The sequence below is a fragment of the Erinaceus europaeus genome, chromosome 13, assembly GCF_950295315.1.
Source record: "Erinaceus europaeus chromosome 13, mEriEur2.1, whole genome shotgun sequence".
Classification (NCBI taxonomy): domain Eukaryota; kingdom Metazoa; phylum Chordata; class Mammalia; order Eulipotyphla; family Erinaceidae; genus Erinaceus; species Erinaceus europaeus.
In genome coordinates, this window is record NC_080174.1 from 66,706,377 (window position 1) to 66,730,506 (window position 24,130).

Sequence of the window (24,130 nt, forward strand, 5' to 3'; positions counted from 1 at the left end):
ACAGCTGCTATTCTACTGTAAGAACCCTGGTGGGACCCTTTGGGCTCCAATTTTCTTAGAAAAAAAGATTTACTTAGAAGAGAGACTGTAGAGAGGGACTGAGAGTGCTGCACACAGGAGCCTGGCTTGGAAGATTCTAGTAAACAGGATGGTATCTTTTTTTCCTCCCTTAACTCCATTTATATTGGTCTTATCTGGAGATTAAGAAATTTTATTCATTATCTTTACTTATTTGATAGAGACAGCCAGAAATTGAGAGGGAAGGGGGTGGCTGGGAGGTGGGGGGTGGGCAGTAGTGTAGTGGGTTAAGTGCACTTGGTGTGAAGTGCAAGTATGGGTGTAAGGATCCCGGTTGGAGCCCCCAGCTCCCCACTTGCAGGGGAGTCTCTTCACAAGCAGTGAAACAGGTCTGCAGGTGTCTATCTCTCCCCCTCTCCGCCTTCCCCATATCTCTTGATTTCTCTTTGTCCTATCCAACAACAATAGTAATAATAACAACATCGGTAAACAAGGGCAACAAAAAAAAAAAAAGAGAGAGAGAGAAGGAGAGAGACAGAAAGACACCTGCAGCCCTACTTTACAACTTGTGAGGCTTCCCCCTGCAGGCGGGGACCAGGGGCTCAGACCTGGGTTATTGCCTACTAAAACATGTTTGCTCAACGAGGTGCATTACAACCTGGCCCCAGATTTTTTTTTCCTTTAAAACTTTTTTGAGGCGGGAAAAACAGAGTATTACAGTAGGACTTTTCAGAATTTTCACATTCTTATTTTGCATTGACTTTCTCTGGCTAGAAGTTGTTGACCTATGGAGTGGTGTGACAGATTTGTGGCCGCATCTGTATGTTCTGATTGAGGAGGCCCATAAATCAGATAGGCTGCAGAGAGTATATTCTGGGTGTGAAGCTGTAAGCATCCCAATACAATAGAGAATATATATGGTGGCCCAGATTCAGGGAGGCTAGAGCACTGAAAAGCTTTAACCGCCCCCCTTTTTTTTTTTTATCTTTATTTACTAATTGGATAGAGACAACCAGAAATTGAGAAGGAAGGGAGTGATTGAGAGGAAGAGAGACAGAGAGACACCTGCAGCCCTGCTTTACCACTCCTGAAGCTTTCCCCTTGCAAGTGGGAACCAGGGGCTTGAACCTGGGGCCTTGCACACTGTAATGTCATTGCTTAACCAGGTACGCCACCACCTGGCCCCAGCTTTAACCCTTCTGCCCCTTCCTGATGATGGCCCTGACGTGCTGCTGGTCTTTCCTTCAGGTTTTCAACCAATCCTACAAGAAAAACCTGATGGCCCTGAAGAAGTTTGTGATGGTGAAATTCCTCAACGATTCTGTTGTGGACCCTGTGGAATCTGAGGTGAGATGTGGTTCAGGCAAATTACATTCTGCCAGATCATAGATGCATGATGTTAAAAATCTGACTGTCAAGCCACCAAGGTAGTGCACTGGAGAGGGTGTTTGCTTTGTCATGTGCAGGACCAGGTTCAAGCCCAGCTGCTACTGCTGGGGAAAGTTTTTCTTTCTTCCACTGTCTGAAAAAGTCTGGAGTCATGAAGACCCAATAACAGCCAAAAACTAACATTTTATCCTTTCTACCAATTTGTATGGGTCCATGTATTTGAAGAGGGTTCTTTACCTAGGAGGTCTATAAATGGGACACTAAGCATGGTAGTAACCCTTTCCCTCCCAAAAAACTGTGCCCCTATGCCAGGGGTCTAGGCAGTGGTGCACCCAGTTGAGCTCACATGCTACCACACACAAGATTGGGTTTTAGTCCCTGCTCCCCACTGGCAGAGGGCAAGCTTCACAAGTGTCTTTCTCTCCCTCTCTGCCTCTCCCTCCCCTCTCAATTTCTCTCTGTCCTATTAAATTAACTAGAAAGGAAAAAAAGAAAAAATGAGGAGGCCAAGCGGTGGTGCACCTGCTTAAGTACACACATTACAGTGCACAAGGACCCAGGTTCAAGCCCCTGGTCCCCACCTGCAAGGGGAAAGCTTCACGAGTGGTAGAGCAGGGTTACAGGTGTTTCTCTGTCTCTCTCCTTCTCTGTCACCTCCCTTCTTTCTCGATTTTTGACTGTCTCTATCCAATAAATAAATAAAGATAATTAAAAAAGGCTTCTAGGGCCCACAAACATGGCAGCTGCCTGCAGCTGAGTTCTCCTGCACGGGGGAGTCAGAGCTTCTGCGGCTGCAACTTGCAGGGGACCCCTCCCACCCTCCTACCCTCCCCCACCTCGAGTGCAACTTCAGCCTCTCTCACTGTCAGGGCACAGTGATTGTGGAGTGCTGGTGGAAGGTGCTGCTGGCACTCGATAGATATCTTGCCATTCTCTTCTGGTCTGTAGTGATTGTGTGGAGAAATCTGCTGCTAATCTTAAGGGTTTTCCTCTTTGCTTTTCTCTTGCAGCCTTCAGGATCCTTTCTTTATCCTTATTCCTTTTCATTCTAAATATGATGTGTCTCAGTGTCTTTAAGTCTGGGTTAATTCTGTTTGGGACCCTCTGGGCTTCTTGAACCTTTATATCTTTTATATTGTCTGTACTAGAGAAGTTCTCATCTATTATATCCTGTAGAATGCTTTCTTCCCCTCCCTCTCTTTCTCTGGTTTTCCTATAATGTGTATATTATTTCTTTTGAGGTTATTCCTCATATGTCTCTGTTGTTGTTTTCAGTTGTTTTGTTAATCTCTTTTTGAGATCTCTTACTTCTTTCTGATTTTTCTCTAATTCTTCCTCAATTTTTCTGTTTTTTTTCCTGATTTATTCTATTCTCTCTCCCCTCTTTTGTTGTCTGTAGCTCAGCTATTTTGTTACCCTGTTCTGATACTGTATTCGCTTGTTCAGCTAGTTGTGCTCTTAGCTCAGCTATTTCAGCTTTCAGCTCTCTAATTACGTCAAGATAGTGCTTTCTTTCAGAATCTCATTTGTTGTTTCTGCATTTCTGATGACAATTCTTTCAAAGTCTTCCCTCACTCCTGTCACCTCAGCTAGCACTTGGAGGTTGATCTCATTCTTCTGTGCTTCTACCTTTGGAGGGATTTTAGCTGGACTTTTATCCTTGTTCATTTCTCCAATGTTTCTCCTTGGTTTAACCATTATTATAGTGTGTTATGACGTCCTTCTCTCAGTACTTTTCAGTCCACTGATCACTCTTTCCTGGATTGACTTGTGTCTAAGTAATTACTTAAAGAGTTCACAGTTGTGGAAATTAACAGTTGTTTCAATCTTATCTCAATCCCTGAGTTGAAGCACAGTGGCTGTTAAATCCTCTTTTGCTCTTTTTCTTCCCTGTAGGTTATGGGAACCTGAGGGCTTTTTACCTATAAGTAGGTTTCTTAGCTTAACCACTCACTCCTGACCTAGAGACAAAGTGGAGTGGGGGGAAGATAGTATAGTGGTTATGCAGAGAGACTTCCACACCCCAAGGATCCAAAGCTCCAGGCTCAGTTCAGCTTCTCTGCCAAGCTGGGCAGTACTGCTGGGTCCTGTGAGTTTCTAAACAAGTCCTGGTCATAGTCTGTGGGTTCTGAGGCAGTTATTCACCATGTTCTCATCAGGAGAACATTGTGCAAAGGCTTCCACTATGTAGCCCTGCTGCTAGACTGCCAGGGTATAGATCTTCTCTTGAGTTTCTTGGTCAGTTCTCTGCCTCCCAATGTCAGCACAGGGCCTCCCCCCTGCTGCTCCAGCCTCTGAGGGCAGTTGCAAATGGAGACTCACAGTTGCATTTGGTGAGTCTTATGAGAGTCTTTTCCTCCCCTCAGCAGTCTTTTTGTTAGTAAAACAGACTGGACGTGGCACCTCAGCTGGTACACTGCTGGACTGTTACCAGCTGCTCAGGAGTATATACGGGCTCCAGCCCCAGGGATCTCGCCTTCGGCTCCTCTCTGTCCATGAACCACACGTGTTTTCACTCGCCAGTGACTTGGTGGGCTCCCAAAGTAGTTCCAGTCCTGTCTTGTTGCAGTCTCAGGTGATCTTTGATATCCCTTGTTCTTTAGAGAAGTTTCTCAGCTGGGTAGAGCTGGAGGTCTGGGCAGAGTTGTGGTCTCTGGATGCTCTGGTGACTTGGTGGGTTCCCAAAGTCATTCTAGTCCTGTCTTGTTGCGGTCCCAGGTGGTCTCAGTATTCATAGCTGACTGAGGAGAGAAGAGAAATGCAGCTGCTGCTACTCTATAGCCCTGCCTCTAGAAGTGGAGTCTGTCATTTTTATCAGATTTTTAAAAATGTAGGGTTGGGACATGCACTCAGGACTTTATGCAACTGTGATATCTCTGTGTGGCCTTCCAGGCCCTTTTTTTTTTTTTTTTCCACTTTTCATTTTTTATTTTACCAGAGTGTTATTCAGCTCCAGTTTATGACAGTGCCACCAGGGATTGAACTTGGGACCTTTGGTGCCTCAGGCATGTAAAGCTGTTGCATAAATTTCTGATATTGCCTCCAATTTTTTTTCTATCTCTTTCTCCTCCCCTTTCTTTCTCCCCATATTTCTAGCCTAATCTACCTTCACTACCCACTTTACATACTCTGATCAAGCCATATTATTCTCCTTGAACTGCCCCACACTTGGTCTGTGCTTTTTCTCTTGTATGATTTTTGTTTTAATTGCCACCAGGGTTATTGCTGGGGCTCCATGCCTGCTATGAATCCACTACTCCCAGAAGATATTTAAAAAAATTTCAAAAAAATATTTATTCCCTTTTGTTGCCCTTGCTGTTTTATTGTTGTAGTTATTATTGTTGTTGTTATTGTTGATGTCCTCGTTGTTGGATAGGAGAGAGAGAAATAGAGAGAAGAGGGGAAGACAGAGAGGGGGAGAGAAAGATAGACACCTGCAGACCTTCACCGCTTGTGAAGTGACTCCTTTGCAGGTGGGGAGCTGGGGGCTCGAACTGGAATCCTTATGGTGTCCTTGTGCTTGGCGCCACATGTGCTTAACCCGCTGCGCTACTGCCCTACTCCCTTTAAAATTTTTTTTTTTAATTATGCTTATCTACTGGATAGAGACAGCCATAAATTAAGAGGGAAGGGGGTGATAAGGAGAAAGGGCCAGGGTAGATAGCATAATGGTTATGCAAAGATACTGTCATGCCTGAGGCTCTGAAGTCCCAGGTTCAATCCCCCACACCACAATAAGCCAGAGCTGAGCAGTGCTCTGGTGTTTCTCTGTGTCTTTCTCTCTCAAAAGTAAAATAAATAATATACTAAAAAAAAAAAAAAAAAAAGATAGACACCTGCAACACTGCTTCACCACTTGCAAAGCCTTCCCCTTGCAGGTGGGGACTGGGGCCTTGAACTTAGGTCATTGCACATTGTAACATGTGTCCTTTACCAGGTGTACCACCTCCTAGGCCCCACCCCTTTTTTCCTTTATTTTGATAGGACAGAGAGAAATTGAGAGAAGGAAGGAAGATAGAGAGAAAGAGAGACAGACACCTGCAGACTTGCTTCACCACTCATGAAGCGTCCCCACTGCAGGTGGGCAGGGAGCCCCAACCCGGGTCCTTTTATACTTTTCAGGCTTCTCCTGAAATGCTCCTATTCATCTGTCAAGATCAGATTCAAAGGTCACATTTTCTTTCTAAGGTGCCATCACTATGCCAAGTAGAATTTATTTCCTCTTTATAGAATTTTCAGATGACTAGGAACTAACAAACTCAGCTTTGCAAGCCAAATCCAGCTTGCCACCTGTTTTTGTATAACTTATAAACCAGATATGGTTTTTATCCCTTCCCCTGCCCAATCCAGAGCCTTGCTCAGGTCTGGCTTATGGCTGGTACTAGGGACTGAATCTGGTGCCTTCAGCAGCTCAGGCATGAAAGTCTTTTTTGCATAACCACTATGCTATTTCCCAAGTCTGATTTCTACATCTTAATTTTTAATTTTTTAAAAAAATTTATTTCTTTATTGGGGAATTAATGTTTTACATTCAACAGTAAGTACAATAGTTTGTACATGCATAACATTCCCCAGTTTCCCATTTAACAATACAACCCCCACTATGTCATTTATCATCCTTCATGGATGTATTCTCCCCACCCACCCACCCCAGAGTCTTTTACTTTGGTGCCAATACACCAATTCCATTTCAGGTTCTACTTGTGTTTTCTTTTCTGATCTTGTTTTTCAACTTCTGCCTGAGAGTGAGATCATCCCATATTCATCCTTCTGTTTCTGACTTATTTCACTCAACATGATTTTTTCAAGGTCCATCCAAGATCGGCTGAAAACGGTGAAGTCACCATTTTTTACAGCTGAGTAGTATTCCATTGTGTATATATACCACAACTTGCTCAGCCACTCATCTGTTGTTGGACACCTGGGTTGTTTCCAGGTTTTGGCTATTACAAATTGTGCTGCCAAGAACATATGTGTACACAGATCTTTTTGGATGGATGTGTTGGGTTCCTTAGGATATATCCCCAGGAGAGGAATTGCAGGATCATAGGGTAGGTCCATTTCTAGCCTTCTGAGAGTTCTCCAGACTGTTCTCCACAGAGGTTGGACCAATTTGCATTCCCACCAGCAGTGTAGGAGGGTTCCTTTGACCCCACACCCTCTCCAGCATTTGCTGCTGTTACCTTTTCTGATGTATGACATTCTCACAGGAGTGAAGTGATATCTCATTGTTGTCTTGATTTGCATTTCTCTGACAATCAGAGACTTGGAGCATTTTTTCATGTGTTTCTCGGCCTTTTGGATCTCTTCTGTGGTGAATATTCTGTCCATGTCCTTCCCCCATTTTTGGATGGGGTTATTTGTTGTCTTGTTGTTGAGTCTGGCAAGCTCTTTATATATGTTGGTTATTAAACTCTTATCTGATGTATGGCATGTAAAGATCTTCTCCCATTCTGTGAGGGGTCTCTTGGTTTGGGTAGTGGTTTCTTTTGCTGTGAAGAAGCTTTTTAATTTGATGTAGTCCCATAGGTTTATACTTGCCTTAGTCTTCTTTGTAATTGGATTCGTTTCATTGAAAATGTCTTTAAAATTTATGTGGAAAAGAGTTCTGCCAATATTTTCCTCTAAGTATTTGATAGTTTGTGGTCTAACATCCAAGTCCTTGATCCACTTGGAATTTACTTTTGTATTTGGTGAAATACAGTGATTCAATTTCATTCTTCTGCATGTTTCAACCCATTGTTTCCAACACCATTTGTTGAAGAGACTCTGCTTTCCCCATGTAATAGTCTGGGCCCCTTTGCCAAAGATTAGATGTCCATAGGTGTGGGGCCTCATTTCTGGGCTCTCAATTCTATTCCACTGGTCAGTGTGTCTATTCATGTTCCAGTACCAAGCAGTTTTGATGACAGCGGCCCTATAATATAGTTTGAGATCTGGGAGTGTGATGCCTCCGGTTCTGTTCTTTTTTCTCAAGATTGTTTTGGCAATTCTAGGTCTTTTCTGGTTCCAGATAAACATTTGTAGCATTTGTTCTATTCTCCTAAAAAATGTGCTTGGGATCTTGATGGGGATAACATTAAATTTGTAGATGGCTCTGGGTACTATATTCATTTTGATGATGTTAATTCTTCCAACCCATTGTCTTTATTTGCATTTCTCTGACATTCAGAGACTTGGAGCATTTTTTCATGTGTTTCTCAGCCTTTTGGATCTCTTCTGTGGTGAATATTCTGTCCAAGTCCTCCCCCATTTTTGGATGGGGTTATTTGTTGTCTTGTTGTTGAGTCTGGCAAGCTCTTTATATATGTTGGTTATTACACTTAATTTTTAATTTTTAAAGATTCATTAAAACAACAGAATGAAAAACACAGCATCACTTTGGCATATATGATGCTCAGGTTCAAACTTAAGACCTCAGGTACAAGAGCCTGACACACTGCCCACTGTACCACCTTCTGAGCCATAGTTTTTACATTTTTAACTGGTCTTAAAAATATCAAAAGAACATCATGCTATTGGAAATATTATGTAAGATTAAAGATTTCAATGTCCATAAATAGTTTAATTGGAATATAGCCATACTCTTTTTTTTTTTTTTCTGCCTCCTGGGTTATTGCTGGGGCTTCATACCTGCACTATGAATCCACTGCTCCTAGAGACCATTTTTTTCCCATTTTGTCGGCCTTGTTGTTGCCTTTGTTGTTATTGTTATTATAGCTATTGTTGTTGAATAGGACAGAGAAATTGAGAGAAGGGGAAGACAGAGAGAGGGAGAGAAAGACACCTGCAGACCTGCTTCACCACTTGTGAAGTGACTCCCCTGTAGGTGGGGAGCTGGGGGCTTGAACCCTGGTCCTTGCACATTCTAACATGTGCACTCAGCCAAGTATGCCACCACCCAGGCCCCAACACATGTGTTTTCACAGGTTAAATGCTCAGTAAATTACAGGAAGCAGGAATTCTGGGGAGTTGGAAAGCTCTTAGGAAAAATTAACTCACCCCTTAGGTTTTGCCCTTAACAGAGAAGATTCAAGGTATTTCTCCTTCCTCCTCTAGCTTGATGTTTAGTTTGTTGGTACTCTTAGCTCACAGGCAATCTTTGCTTAGTTTGGCAATGAGCATGTGGGTGAGATTTAAATTTATTTCTTTCTCCTCTCCTGCAGTGGTTTGGATTTTATAAAAGTGGCCAAGCCAAGGAAACCATCCCCTTACAGGAGACCCAGCTATACAAAGAGGTAAGTGGGGAGAGAGGTGCTGTCATTTTCAGCTCTTGACTCCTATTCTGTGTAGTCCAGAGCAGTAGGCGCTCAGCACCTACCTGGCCTGTGCCTTATGTGGGTGAGGCTTTTTAGACTGCTGATTGTTGCACTAACATGAACACCAGCTTACTTCTTAAAGACTGCTGGACCTGTACCACCGGATTTTCAAGCTCATGCAAGGGACACTTCATCTGTAACTACTGATAATAACTGGTAATCCAGGAAGCCCTCATGCCTGATGACAACTTGAGAAGCGTGTTACTTGAAAAGAACTAATAAATGTAGAAGTTTTCTTTTTCTTCAGGAATTTTAAACCTTATTCAGGAAAATTGAGAACACCCACATGCTGGAGTACACGTGGGCCATGAGAGAGGGAGAAGGAGAGGAAAGCCTGAGGGCCCTTTACTCAAATGATGGCGGACCCACCTAAGCAGAGCCCCAGCACGCCTATAGGTCTAGTTTATATAAACATCCAAGCCCTGTGGGCACCTTGGAAGCCACACGCACACCTGTTACCTCTGCCTTTTCCTGTACAGCAGTCTGCATGCCTGGGGAGAAGTCTTATTTTTAAGTTAGGCATTCACAGCAGTAGCTGCTCCTATAGGCAACAGTAGGAATAGAATTGTGGATTTTGTTTAGCTGTAGGGCCTGATTTTCTTTCTTTCTTTTTTAAATTTTTTATTTAAGAAAGGATTAATGAACAAAAACATAAGGTAGGAGGGGTACAACTCCACACAATTCCCATCACCCAATCTCCATAACCCACCCCCACCCCCCCATGATAGCTTTCCCATTCTCTAGCCCTCTGGGAGCATGGACCCAGGGTCGTTGAGGGTTGCAGAAGGTAGAAGGTCTGGCTTCTGTAATTGCTTCCCCGCTGAACATGGGCGTTGACTGGTCGGTCCATACTCCCAGTCTGCCTCTCTTTCCCTAGTAAGGTATGTCTCTGGGGAAGCTGAGCTCCAGGACACAATGGTGGGGTCTTCAATCCAGGGAAGCCTGGCCAGCATCCTGGTGGCATCTGGAACCTGGTGATTGAAAAGAGAGTTAACATACGAAGCCAAACAATTTGTTGAGCAATCATGGAAGGGCCTGATTTTCAAGCAGAGTTTGCAGCATTTCACCACCTCCAGTCCTGGGGCCTTACACACTCTTAAGGATTTTATGTTGGAGAAATTATTTTTTTTATTTTTATTGCCACCAGGTTTATTGCTGGGGCTCGGTGCTGGCACTATGAATCCTTTTTTTCTCTCTAATTTTTATTAGGTCACACACAGAGAGAGGATAGGGAGACAGGGGAAGAAAGACACCTGAAGATCTGCTTCAGTATTTGTGAAGCTTCCTCCCTGCAGGTGGGGGAAGCAGGGGCTTAAACCTGGTTCCTTGCACTTGGTATGTTTGCATTTAACCAGGTGTGCCGCTGCCTAGCTTCACAAGGGTTACTTCTGAACAGTCTCTACTACAGTTCTTCTAGGTGATTTTGGAGGCTCTTCTCTTAGCTTTTCTCCTGCATATGATGCCTCCGCTTGAAACAGATAAAAGAAAAGGGAGACTAGGGTCTGTTTTGAAGCTTACAACTGAGAACTTCTTGACAGTCAAACTCAAGATGATGCTGAAGCAACATTCTGATGGTCCCATATGCTCATCTTCTCAGCCATACTTGTTCTGCAGCACCCTGTGGATGAATTTTTACTGTCAGGTGTGAAAGTATCTGAGATTTCTGACCTAAGGAGTGGATGCTTTATCTATGTAACCTGGTCCCACTGAGACTTTGAGGCAGTTTCATCTGTGACTTGCCCAACTATGGGTAGTCCTGCAGAAGCTGTAATAAAATTTCCAGAAAGCAGAATATTAAATTCTATACAAAATAAAAAATAATTGCATATGTTTTAATTTTTTTAAACATTTTTATTTTATTTTCCCTTTGTTGCACATATATATTTTAATGCTTAGGCAAGAAACTTTTTTTTTTTTTTTGCATTTTGAGACAGCATACCTAAATGTTTATATGCAAGGAAAAGATGCATTTTTGAGTATAAATGCTATACTGACATTCTATGTCTTTGTAACTTTTTATTAAACCTTGATTAATTATGGCCTTTTTCTACAGGACCTCCTGGGGCTAAAGGAAATGGACAAAGCAGGAAAGCTAGTGTTTCTGGCTGTACAAGGGGACCATCTTCAAGTGTCTGCAGAATGGTTTTATGCCCACATTATACCCTTTCTTAAGTGAAACCCTGGTAGTTTGTACTAGGGCTCAGGGAGCACATAGCACTTCCAGTGGGAGACAGTTCCCTTCATGTCTAAGCCTGAGCTCAGATCCAGCTTGCAACTAATCCTTTTCTTTCCTCCCATTCTAATCATCTAACATGTTCTGCTTGGAAAGATACAAATCTAATCCTTCACTTCATCTATCAGCATATAGTGTTGAATGCAACTTTAATTACAATTAGCTAATAACCATGGAGATTGTTTTACAGTCCTTCGATGTGGTTCATCTATCTTAGGAAATAAAAGAGTCTGCTGTAGGTCAGTGCCAGAAGTGTGCCCAGACCTAGGAGAGACTGAACAAATTCAAGTAGTAAGGCCAGTAATAAGGGGACAACTTTCTCAGCAAGAGAAAGCCAAGAGGCAGCCAGTATCCAGGCCTGCAGTATTTACATAAATTTTTAAATTTTGCTGGTAGATTTAAATAGCTCTTGGAGAAGAATTGCTTGAATGTTTCTGTGTAATTCCTTAAGCCTCCCCAGGGTCCTGGAACTTGCCTTGATAGCACTGTCTCTTCACACAGTGATGAATTAGTTCAGCCACAGGAGGGAAGTAGCACTCACTCAACTGGGTTGCTTAAAGGGGAAGTGTATGTCTTACTTAACTTTGGGGTGAAGAAAAGTATACAAGTAGAGATGAAAAATGAGGCTGCTGGTTCTTTCTCCTCCATGCTGTTAACCTGTCTTTGCTTGGTAGGACTAGGGGATTCAAGAGTCACTTTATTGCTAAAGATAGTGGTGTATGGGAGGGAAACTGCGAAGAGAAGAGGCTAACTTATACACACCTCCAGTTTTATTAACTAGTACATTCCAAGCAATTAGTTTTATGGTGTGTGTGTGTGTGTAACAGAATTTTAAAGGACCTTTGAGAATTTGTACCATATAGAAAACTACCCTGGGGAGGGTCGACAGCATAATGGTTATGCAAAGACTTTCATGTCTGAGACTCTGAAGTGTCAGGTTCAATCCCCCACACAAGTTAAGGCTGATAAATGCTCTGGTAATAACACACACACAACCATTTTCCACACTGTGCTGTGTGAGAACATGGACATTTCAGCCCTTATTCCTCCATCCTGTGAAAACCTATTAACACTTTGGGAGAATGTTTTGTAGAATGCCATTTTGGGGGGAATGATTAGCTATGCTTTGACAGGAGCATCCTGTTAGAAAGTTTCCTTCATCTCTCAAACTTTTTTTCAACTGAAAAAATGAAAATTATGGGGGAAGTCAAAACAATGTAACTGTCTAAAATAAAGAGTAGTTTCTTATTTTGGGTTCTTTGGTGTCTTCCCCCCCCCATTTATTTTTTACATTTCTGTATAACAAATATCATAGGTAAACACAAAGCAAGTTTGGTATTAATTTTATTCTATTTTCTGTATAACTTTAAGTACATAAAGGTTTATTTCCACAGGCCTCAGGAAATGGGTAGAAGTCACAGGACAATTTCTCTTCCCACCAAAAAAAAGTTGCATATTTTGGTATGTGTTTGTCCTAGAGGGAAAAACTGAAATTTACATTAGCAATGCTATGCAAGATTCTTACATTAAGACCTAAAACCAGTCCTTGGTGGAGGTTTCAGTTCTCTGATTAAGTACCCCAACAGAAGCCAAAAGCTATTGAGTGTGACAGAGCATAGGGGGCAACGAAGATGGATGACCTAGCATGAAAGGAGGAAGGAATGCCAATTTACATGGAATGCTGTGTCATTCTCCTTTTTCCTTTAAAGTCATCTCTGCAGGAATGTGGTGGGCAGGGGTCCCAGAGAAAGAGTCTCAAAACTCCTTTAAATGGCCTAAGTACAGGGTATTGCCACAGAAGCTGGTATAGGAGAACCTAGTATCTTAGGTTTAGGCAGACCCAGAATGAAATGCAGATAAAGAAATGCTTACAGCAAACAATTTTGCTCGGAATGCTATACAGCCAAGCTTCAGCCTTTGGGCCAGTGTAACCCTTATCTCAGTTATCAGCAATAAAAAATTAGTCTGATTAGAAGAACCAACTAGAATCACACCAGCTTCTGCTACCTTCATGCTCATTGTTAGGAAAAAATTAACTTATGTGAACATTTTGATCTGTTAGTTCTTGGGGACTACTTTGTTCTTCCTAAAAGACTGTTGGATGAATAAACCCCAAAGGCTGAAAGCCAAAACACCATTCTTGGTCTGCCGTTCCTTAAGAATGGACTGATGGTGTGGTTGAATGGATATGGAAAAGCTGCACCTTCCTGCAGAAGATCAAATGACCTGCTATCCCACCCCAAATCAGCCTGAGGTATATTTCAGTGAAGGCAGGTAGCTATGCTTCTCAAAGAAGAGAAGCAGTTTAAGAGCAGAAAGGTAGAGGAAATCTAAAAAAAAAAAAAAAGAAGAAAATAATCATCTTGATACACATTTTCCCCACGGTGTGACAAGAGAGGGCAAAGACCTCAGTGGCACTTCGCTTATCCAGCAATTTCTGTCACTGTGGTGACCAACTTCTGCCCATTCCATAGGGTCTTAAACTGCTCAGGGACTGGAAACTCATTCTGCAAATAAACAAACGAGTTTAAGAAAAAAGAAAACCAAACTGGGGTTAAATCTTGTTTTTTTTAATATTTATTCCCTTTTGTTGCCCTTGTTTTATTGTTGTAGTTATTATTGCTGTTGTTATTGATGTCAACGTTGTTGGATAGGACAGAAATGGAGACAGGAGGGGAATACAGAGAGAGAGGGGGAGAGAAAGAGACACATGCAGACCTGCTTCACCGCCTGTGAAGCGACTCCCCTGCAGGTGGGGAGCCGGGGGCTCGAACCGAGATCCTTAAGCCTGTCCTTGCGCTTTGTGCCACGTGTGCTTAACCCACTGCACTACCGCCTGGCTCCCTTGTTTTTGTTTTTTTTTTTTTTTTTGGCTTCCAGGGTTATCTCTGGGGCTGGCTGCCTGCACTACAAATCCACTGCTCGTAGTGGCCATTTTTCTTTCTTTTTTAAATTAAAATTTTTAAAAATTATCTTTATTTATTGGGTAGACTTAGCCAGAAATCGAGAAGGAAGGGAGAGATAGGGAGGGAAAGTAACAGAGAGACACCTGCAGCACTTCTTTACCACTCACAAAGCTTTCCCTCTGCAGGTAGGGACCGGGGGCTTAAACATGAGTCCCTGTGCATTGTAACGTGTGCTCAACCAGGTGCTCCACCACCTGGCCCCATTTTTCGTTTTTATTGGATACGACAGAGGGAAACTGAGAGGGGAGAGGGAGACAGACAGAGAGGGAGAGAGAAAAAGACATCTGTAGCCCTGCTTCACTGCTTGTGAAGTGACCCCGTGCAGATGAGGAGCCGGGGGCTCCAACTGGGATCCTTGTGTAGTTCCTTATGCACCTAACCCGGTGTGCCACCACCCGCCCCCCAAATCATATACTTTTCTACCTGTGCTTGCTTTCATTAAACTCTGAGAGCAGTGAGAGAAAATAAACCCATCTGAAAAACATGCTACTTAAATGGTAATGCTCAGTTTTACATTACCGCTCCCACCACTGACACAGCAAAGGAGTATGCAGTGTAGGAATGAGAACAAAGGCTCCATAGCTGACAGACTGATTCAAGTTTGGATGTCTTCTACTGTTCACTGACCGAGACAGGCTGTTAAACTTATGAAGTGTAGGTGAGTGTATAGGCTGTCATAGCATGCTAAGTTATTTCCTTTCCTTTTTACTACTTTGGGCATGTTTGACTTGATAAAGGCAGAAACAATGCTACTCTGGAGCTCTGCTCTGTGGCACTACCTCATGCTTCTGTAGGCCTGAGGCAGAATGCCCATCAACTGGCTTTCTTAAAGGCAAGAAGTCTGTCCCTTCTGTTTTTTGGACCACACTACGAAATAGATAAAAAAACTTACAAAGTCACCACTTTCTGTAGGAATAAGGACATTCATCTCAGAAGACTTGGCACTGACTATCTCACAATCCAGGGAATTCTTGCTCAGGTAAGCATGGCAGCCATCTGTTTTGTTGATGGAAATGGTTGGCACTTTACCCATTACCTGCAGAGGAAAAACAAGAACACTGAGCAGCAGGAACTGAGAACAACAGTGAGCTGTGGGAAAAACTCTCACTGTTTTATGTGATTCATCAACTATATGAAAAGCTCACAGGTGCACAACAGACACTGGATACTGGGGCGAGCTGGGATGGATGCTGGAAAGAGCTCATTTTAAAAGCCAACTTCTTTCCTGCCACATCCAAAGTGGCTCAACTTACAGCCTTTGTAGAATCAGATTTCCTACCACAGTAACATCTGTGGGTCGGCTGTGTCTTTTTCAATTAATTCCACAGGGACCAAAGGAAGGAGCCAAGATCTCGAGTTACCTGAACTTTGACATCCCTACTATTGATTATCTCCACAATGCCCACTACGTCATCAAACACCAGGCCGAGTTTCTTACAGTTATCTAGGAGAAGAAAGGGAGCAGGTCAACAGTGTAACTTCAAAGGAAACTAATATATTTAACTATCTTTAGCGTTAGAGTAGCTAAAACAGTTCCAACCCTCACAGGCTCCAGGATAGAGAGCAAACAGGAACTCACCTACTGTAATAGAATTAATTTTGCCTTTTATTTGCAATGTTGTGTTGACACACTTGTATATGTAAGCCACCTGTTTCAACTCTGTATCGTCAATCACCAGGTTGGAAACATTCTCCTGATTTTCCTGTTAAAGAAATATCTCTTTCAGAAACCTCACCACTAAACATACACCAACCACCCAGAAGACAGGATATGAGAGGTTTTATTCTCATATATTCCAGTCCCCTGCACTCATTTGGCTGTGCTGTTGTTAAGCCCGCTATCCTTACTCCTTGGTCCCTTAGTCTTGGCATCTTTAACTCACCACCCTCCACTTTTTGCCCTCCAGTTCAAGTAGAGCTGGCTCCTTCTTTGTGGTAGGTTTGGGAGATGGGCTGACTCCTGGCTTAGGTGCAGAAAATGGTTTGGGGCCACTGCGCACTGGACCGCTCTGAGCCTTCAGGGCTGGGTTCTTGTGAGTCTTCATATCGTCAGATACATGTTTCAGGGCTGTAAGAATAGTAACTGCCTTGTTACTGTCCTTCATACCATGGCAAATAACTAGCTTCAGCTCTCAGAGTTTAAACTGATCCTTAACTAAAAATTCAAAGCCCCAAACTAGAGACTTTTAGATGTTGGTCACAAGCAGTTTGAGAAGCACTTTTGTGAATTCTTGCTAAGGCTAAATTATACAGTTCCATCTGAAAAACAAGCAAACAAACAAACAAAAACTGTGTATGTGAAAGTTAAAACATACAAATATTTAGAAAAAGATCTAGGACACACACCATATGAACACTTGTAAAATGTGTGTAGCTTTTAAAACAGAAAAAATATGATAGCAAAGAAAAATTAGTAAAAGGAAAAACTTGTAGGCCTCCAGTCCAATGTTAGTATTTGAAACTCCTAATTTCTCAAGTTAATGCATAGTCTAACATGTGTAACTAAAACTGAGTGACTTTTTTTTTTTTTTTAATAGTTCTATCCTCCTTATGGTTGTGGGTTTTTATTTATCTTGTGGAGTTAGAAAGATACCACACAGCACCAGAGCAGTACTGGGGCATGATCTTGGGCCACATGCATGGCAAGGCACATACCCTTCCCCTGAATTTTCTTTCTGGTCCTAAATGTATTTGACAAAACAGATTTTCCCCAAGCATTGCAAGGTTCACATGTAGAAAAAAGTTAAATGACTACATAACAATTCATCAAGAGGACATGCAGCCAATCATTTCTCTAACTATATTGGATATGCAGGATGTACTTTTTAATAACTATAAATAACACTATAAAGTGTGTCCTTTATTTTGAGTACTTTTATTGGTAGATTCCTAGAAGAGGACTATATAATCAGACTTTCAGACTTCCATATGCTGTGTATAATGTTGTCTACTTTTCCTATGCCAATATTAGGTAATGCTAATGCAAACTTTCCACATGACTAACATATCTTCTGAGGAAATTTACCCTCAATATGAATCCCCAAACAGACCATGTGACAACAGGAAAAAAGCTCAGGGAATCTGCCAGCACCATGTCTTGGCACCACAGGGCATTCTATCTGTACCATGTAATATTAACCCACTTTTCTACAGAGCAGAGGGTTTCCTCCAACTATACTCATCTAATTTTTCAATTTCCATTTAAGCCAGTTATTCTGTCTCTCTGGGCAACCTGAAAAAGCATAACAAGTCCAAATGAATTCTCCTATACACTAGCCAGGATTCTGGTTTATAAATTGTCAGGTCTCCAGTTGGTAAGATCTGGCCCAAACAACTTGCTGCTCCAACTCTTGCCAAAGTATTCACTTACCATGTGTGATACTTTCCCCCTGATTAATTTGCGCAAACAGTGCTGAGCGTGAAGCAGAGTCATCTGAGCCTGAACTAGTGGGGACTGGGGGGGGAGGTGGCCCTGGTGGAGGGGGAGGAGGGCCTGATCCAGCAGAGGGTCCAGATGGCAATCCACTTAGTTCTTTTGCAACAGGCCCCTGGAACAGTAACACAGACATCACAGTTATCTTCTTTTCTTTCCCTCTGTACCACTCCAAATCTATTTATGTTCATGGCACACAAGTACCCACTATTTGAGACAATGATTAAATGCCTCCTTTCCATACCCAACTTATTTTTATTCCTTCATACATTTTATTATCTTTATTTATTGGATAGACAGCTAAAAATCAAGAGGGAAGGGGTGATAGGGAGAGAGACAGACAGGCACCTGCAACACTGCTTCACCACTCATGAAGTTTTCCCCATGCAGGTGGGGATCAGGGTTCGAACCCAGATCCTTGTGCATTGTAACATGTGCACTCAACCAGGTGTGCCACCAGCTGGCCCCTCCTTTGGATTCTTAGGGATCCAACTTTGGATCCTTAGGGATCCAAATGAATTCATTTTTTTACTTCATATTTTTCTTTGGCCTCTAAAGCCAAAGTTCTAAAAATCAATCTTAATGTATCACCAGTAAATATCTCAGACTCAACAAGTCCAAGACTGATTTTTATCATCTCCTGCTTATTTCCCTACTTGGACATCCATCCCCTTGTCCCTGTTTTAGTGAAAAGAACTTATCACCCAACCCTGATTGTTCAATTTTCTGAGTCTTCCAACTACTTAAATTCCTTAAACATATTAACTTGGTTGTATCTTGTGAAAATTCTTTCCTACCAGTCACTGTCTCTAACATCATGAACATTTCCATAGTCTGAACATGAGCTCTTATATCTAACCTATAAGTCAAGGCTCTTTTAAGGGAAAAATCCAATAATAAATCATCCTCTATGCAAATACCCAAGATAGTATTTATTTCAATTGAGTACTACACCTGTTTCAAAGTCTAGAGGTCTCAATTTCCTTTCCTTCTCTTCCCTTCCCTTTCCTAAAACTCTATTAATTTCTTACTGAAGCCAGGTGAGCAACCTCTACATTTCTTTTGTTTAAGCTGTGCTATTTGTTAGAATCCCCATCTCTCCCATTCAAGGTTTTATACAAAAAGTCTCAGAGTGTATCTCTTCAAAGCACAATCTCTCTCAATACAAATTACTTTTCATATTCTACAGTCCATATCTTTATTAGAGCAATTAGTTTTGTGACTTGAATTAAGGGTTTATATCTAAACTGTTAAACTTCTTAAGGGCTGGGACAGTGTAATTCATTCATCTGTCTCCCCTTTAGTACCAACCAGTCACTCCCAGGCCCAAAATGGAATGCAACTGAATATTCCTTTTATGATTTTCTTTACTGTTTTTCCTTTCTTTCTGTTCTCCCATTCCCACCCCCTTCCTTTCCTGCTGCTTCTCTTTTTTCTTTTTTAAGGGTTTATTAGAGAGTGTGTCCAAAAAACAGTAATAGAACATCACTCCACATATGTGATGCCACAGATAGAAGTTGGGACCTCATTCCTATAAGTTCAGCACTCTTTTTTTTTTTTTTTTCTTTTTCCTCCTCCAGGGTTATTGCTGGGCTCGGTGCCTGCACCATGAATCCACCGCTCCTGGAGGCCATTTTTTCCCCCCTTTTGTTGCCCTTGTTGTAGCTTCGTTGTGGTTATTATTATTGCCCTTGTTGATGCAATTCGTTGTTGGATAGGACAGAGAGAAATGGAGAGAGGAGGGGAAGACAGAGAAGGGGAGAGAAAGATAGACACCTGCAGACAAGCTTCACCGCCTGTGAAGCGACTCCCCTGCAGGTGGGGAGCTGGGGGCTCGAACCGGGATCCTTATGCCGGTCCCTGCGCTTTGCGCCACATGCGCTTAACCCACTGCGCCAACGCCTGACCCCCTAGTTCAGCACTCTTAACTACTGTGCCCACCACCTTCTGGGATGTTTCTCCTCTTTTCCTTTCTACCCTGCATTAAAATACTAGCATTCTCTTTGACCTTGGGTGGGTGGAGGGAAGTCGGGGAGAGATTTCTCTAACCGTTTTGCTCCAGGCCAGTCCAGTGGTGTGGAACTCTTTAATGTAAGCTTGTAGCTCTGTCCATATACTCAAGTAAGCTTTGACCCAATCCACATGCTTCTTGTCCCTGGAACAATTAAAGAACTCATCACAGGTAGTCAGCAACATTATGGTAACATTTCCAGACCTCCTGTTGCAGCATTTTTAATAAAGGCTGTGCTCAGTGGTGATTATCCTATCACACTGGGGCTTTCTTTCTTGAAAAAGTAAACAAACAAATAAATCCATTTTATTTTCCTAATTAGACCAAATTCCATTAGCGTAGGGACCCCAAGATTATATCACCATAGTAAGCATTACTCCTCAAACAAATTTTTTTTTTCAAGTAGCAAAATCATTTTTTCAAAGTAGACCTTGGGAAGAACCTTATATTAAAAACAAACAACAACAACAACACACACACACACACAAACTGTGCATGAAGTCATAGGAGAGATCACTTAAGCATTACTGTGAAAACTCAACTGTCCTGCAGCAGTGTTTTAAGTCAGAGTATATTCCCTTCCAAAACAAAAACAGAAACAACTTCACTTTTGAAGGAAATAACCAGCATTAAATCACAGAAATAAATAGCCTTATATTGTGGTTCAAGTCTCCTTTTTTGGTTTGGGTAGCTAAGCTGCTAAGTAATAGCTGTTTGCAGTCATCCTAGCTCACAACCAGCAACAGAGAAGTCAGGACTGGTGGCATATGTGCTCGGACACACAATGACTCTCTTACTGACTTGCACTGGCCAATCAGCCTTCCTCTCACTTTATCTGTCTATCTGGTCAGAGTAAATAAGTTAATTAAACAATTTTACCCTCTGTAGATGTCAGGGTAGGGTAAAGGTTAGAAGACAAAAGAACCTCTATAAAACCCAGAGAAAAAGCAGAAACATTTTGTGCTTACAAATACAGCTTCTATGAGCCAATATCTAAAGCAGCCCAGAGACTGGAGAACCAACATAGTAAAAACAGGCAGCCTTAGCCTCAGTGTGCTACTCTAGCACTGGCTGGGTTTGTTCTTTACCCCTTGAGGCAAAGATGGACTTACACATCTTTGTATTCCTTGAGGACTCGATTTGTATAAAACATGGCAGCATCATTCATCTCTTTCACATAGGGGCCAGGTTTGGGAGCCTACAGAAAGAGAAACTCAGTGACTCAGAACCTCTCCACTCATACCTCCTTCACCATCTCACTATCCCTCCCTCTCATAAGAGTTGTGCTGCTCACCATAGCCACCCAACCCAGGGCCTGGATGCTTTCGCTGACAGCTGAGAGGTGATTGAACAACTTGCTGCCTCGATTCTTCTCCCGAAAAGTTAACACTTCTTGGATCTGCTCTGAGATGGGTGCCAACAAATCAGAAAGCTTATTCTAGGAAAAGACACAGGAAAAGAATCCAGTTAATGCCTGTCTACAAAAGCCTGCCATGTTTAATTCTTCCTAAGGGAAGAATTCTTATGAATTGCAATGAGCACCCAAATTAACTTTTTATCCTACATAGATTCGATGTCTAAAATACTGTTCATCATTTTATTCTCCTCAGAGAGTTTCAACACCTCAAGCTTTACTTTGTGTGTTCTTCATGACCAGGACTCATTCTCTGGCTGTACCACAAAATTCTGCCATTTTAGCTACTTGTCTCTTTTTTGTCCCACTAATAGATAACCTGTTCACTTCTGGTCTTTATCATAGTGGTCTCCCCCGCCCCCCAACTATCCAGTTGTTCTTCCTGCTTTATGAGAAACAGTACTCAGCTACATAAGCCTCCAACATTTATAGACTGTATCATTTTTGACACCCTGTCATACACCAACATAAGCTATCAACAGACCTATGTGAATTGTTTTTTCTTATTAATTCTTCAAAGGTCTTTGTCTTAATACTGTTAATACTTAATACTGTTCCATAATCCTTTGGCCCTACTGTTGTTAGCCACAACAGTAGCTGCTGTGTAGAGATCGGATGAATCAAATGATTAGTTAAGGATTTGGTATTTGAAGTGGTGGATCAACAAAACTGGTGAATTCTGTGCTTGTATGTGTATATGAATTCTTAATGGGGGGGTGCAAAAGGGAGAAAGAAGAGCCACACAATTGCATCCCTCCCCCAGTATCATCCATGGTGCTCCCATATAGTGTTGGGCCTCAAGCCCAGGGCATCCTACACAGCAAGAACCATGTACTACAAGACAAACTCTTTTCTGGTCCCTGTTTCTGTGTTTTTATTCTTCCTCCAAAAATCAAAATCAAAGCGTTAAGGACTGGTGGAAGGGTCTCGGTTCGAACCCCAGGCTCCCCACCTGCAGGGGAGTTGTTTCACAAGTGGTGAAGCAGGTCTGCAGGTGTCTATCTTTCCCCCTCTCTGTCTTCCCCTCCTCTCTCCATTTCTCTCTGTCCTATCCAACAGTGACATCAATAACTACAACAATAAAAAAAGAAAAAGCAGTTATCAGCAAGCTTTCTATAGACAGTCAGAGTAAATATTTCAGTTTCTGTAGGTCATATTGTCTCTGTTGCAGTTTCTCAAAATCTGCTGGTACAGTGCACAAAGTAGCCAAGAGACAATATACTTAAAGTGTGTGCAAAGCTGTGCTCCCCAAAAATTTCATCTATAAAAGAGATGAGGACCAGATTTGTTCCAAGTGCAGTACATACTCTACCAGCTCAGCTGAAATGAACAAAATATGTGTCATCTGTTGTGAAAAGTATGAGCTTGGAGAAAAGATTTAGACAAAATACTTTTACCATTCAAGAGATTAATATATTAGTATCTTCATGTTACTATATTAAAATGACATTTGAGTATACTGACACAAATACTGGTACCATTAATGTATTTACCATTATCTAATGTTATTTTTTAAAGGTTTATTTAATAATGAGAAAGAAAAAACCAGAGCATCGCTCTGGCATATGCGATGTCAGGGACCAAACTCAAGACCTCATACTTGAGGGTCCAATACTTTAGCTATTGCACCTTAAGGACCACTATTTTTTTTTTTATTGGGGAATTAATGTTTTACATTCAATAGTAAGTACAATAGTTTGTACATGCATAACATTCCCCAGTTTAAGGACCACTATTTTTATCTTATTTAGGCATATTAAGAGTGTGGTGTGTGTGTATATGTCAGAAAATCTTATTTTATCACCTCTCTGCCTAGGAAAGCCTAGAAGAAACAAAAACCGCTGAGTCTTTGAATAAACCAAGCAATTTTTCCTAATTCACTTTAGCTGGCAGCATGAATTCCCCCCCTACTTTAAAAGGAAGACCAGATCACCACTCTGCCATCTTACGTGGTAAAGGAGATAAAACCCAGGGCAAGATGTGCACTCTACTAAGTCACCTACCCAATCCTGGGCAGTATTAATTTTTTAAAATTTCTTTATTGGGGGATAAATGGTTTATAGTTGACAGTAAAATAATCATTTATACATGCACACACCCACTTCTCAGTTTTCCACATAATTAAACCTCCACTAGGTCCTCTTCTGCCATCATGTTCCAGGACCTGAACCCTCCCCTCAATCCCAGAGTCATTTTTTAAAAAATATTTATTTTCCCTTTTATTGCCCTTGTTTTTATTGTTGTACTTATTGATGTCATCGTTGTTGTTAGATAGGACAGAGAAAAATGGAGAAAGGAGGGGAAGACGGGGAGAGAAAGACACCTGCAGACCTGCTTCACCGCCTGTAAAGCGACTCCTCTGCAGGTGGGAAGCCAGGGGCTTGAACTGGGATACTTACGCCGGCCTTTGCGCTTCGCACCACGTGCACTTAACCTGCTGCACTACTGCCCGACTCCCACCCCAGAGTCCTCTACTTTGGTGTAATACACCAACTCCAGTCCAAGTTCTACTTTGTGTTTTCCCTTCTGATTTTGTTTTTTAATTTCTGTCTATGAGTGAGATCATCCCATATTCATCCTTTTGTTTCTGACTTATCTCACTTAACATGATTTCCTCAAGCTCCAGCCAAAATGAGATGAAGAAGGTGAAATCACCATTTTTAATAGCTGAGTAGTATTTCATTGTGTATATACCAAAACTTACTCAGCCACTCATCTGTTGTTGGACACCTGGGTTGCTTCCAGGTTTTGGCTATTACAAATTGTGCTGCTATGAACATATACACAAATCTTTTTGGATGAGTATGTCTGGTTCCTTAGGATATATCCCCAGGAGAGGAACTGAAAGGTCATAGGGTAGTATAAATTGTTTTTAATTTATTTTTTAATTTTTTCTCTTTTGTTGCCCTTGTTTATCATCATTGTTATTATTGGTGTTATTGCTGTCGTTGTTGTTGAATAGGACAGACAGAAATGGAGAGAGGAGGGGAAGACAGAGAGGGGGATAGAAAGACAGACACCTGAAGACCTGCTTTACTGCCCTTGAAGTGAACCCCTTGCAGGTGGGGAGCCGGGAGCTCAAACTGTAATCTCATACTAGGATCCTGATGCTGGTCCGTGTGCTTTCCACCATGTGTGCTTAACCTGCTGCGCCACCTGGCTCCAGGCAGTATAAATTTTTAAGGTAGCTAAGTGTTTAAAGGGAGATGCTCTAGGGTGAACAAGTTAGCTTACCTAGATTGTTTTGTCACGCATATGGTCTATGTTCAAGCCTGACTTCTACTATAAAGGAGGAAAATTCAGTGCTATGGTATCTTTCTCTCTCCTGCTGTCTCTATCTGAAAAAG

General features: G+C 41.9%; 2 protein-coding genes across 3 annotated transcripts in view; one reads left to right on the plus strand and one right to left on the minus strand.

Moving 5' to 3' along the window:
* PPT1 (palmitoyl-protein thioesterase 1) overlaps window positions 1-12,207 on the plus strand; it is a 28,003-nt gene extending 15,796 nt beyond the window's left edge. Inside the window, exons 7-9 of the mRNA XM_060206147.1 lie at window positions 1,267-1,365; window positions 8,574-8,645; window positions 10,780-12,207. Of these exons, the coding sequence (XP_060062130.1) occupies window positions 1,267-1,365; window positions 8,574-8,645; window positions 10,780-10,902 (294 nt within the window). The 3' untranslated portion in view covers window positions 10,903-12,207. The remainder of the gene's footprint in view (window positions 1-1,266; window positions 1,366-8,573; window positions 8,646-10,779) is intronic.
* A 79-nt stretch (window positions 12,208-12,286) lies between these two features.
* CAP1 (cyclase associated actin cytoskeleton regulatory protein 1) overlaps window positions 12,287-24,130 on the minus strand; it is a 36,223-nt gene continuing 24,379 nt past the window's right edge. For both annotated transcript variants that reach the window (XM_016190001.2, XM_007527079.3), the window contains exons 5-13: window positions 20,664-20,807; window positions 20,482-20,567; window positions 19,408-19,513; window positions 17,296-17,473; window positions 15,809-15,993; window positions 15,505-15,628; window positions 15,287-15,369; window positions 14,818-14,961; window positions 12,287-13,466 (exon numbers count right to left, since the gene is read on the minus strand). In XM_016190001.2, the coding sequence (XP_016045487.1) occupies window positions 13,383-13,466; window positions 14,818-14,961; window positions 15,287-15,369; window positions 15,505-15,628; window positions 15,809-15,993; window positions 17,296-17,473; window positions 19,408-19,513; window positions 20,482-20,567; window positions 20,664-20,807 (1,134 nt within the window). In that variant the 3' untranslated portion in view covers window positions 12,287-13,382. The remainder of the gene's footprint in view (window positions 13,467-14,817; window positions 14,962-15,286; window positions 15,370-15,504; window positions 15,629-15,808; window positions 15,994-17,295; window positions 17,474-19,407; window positions 19,514-20,481; window positions 20,568-20,663; window positions 20,808-24,130) is intronic.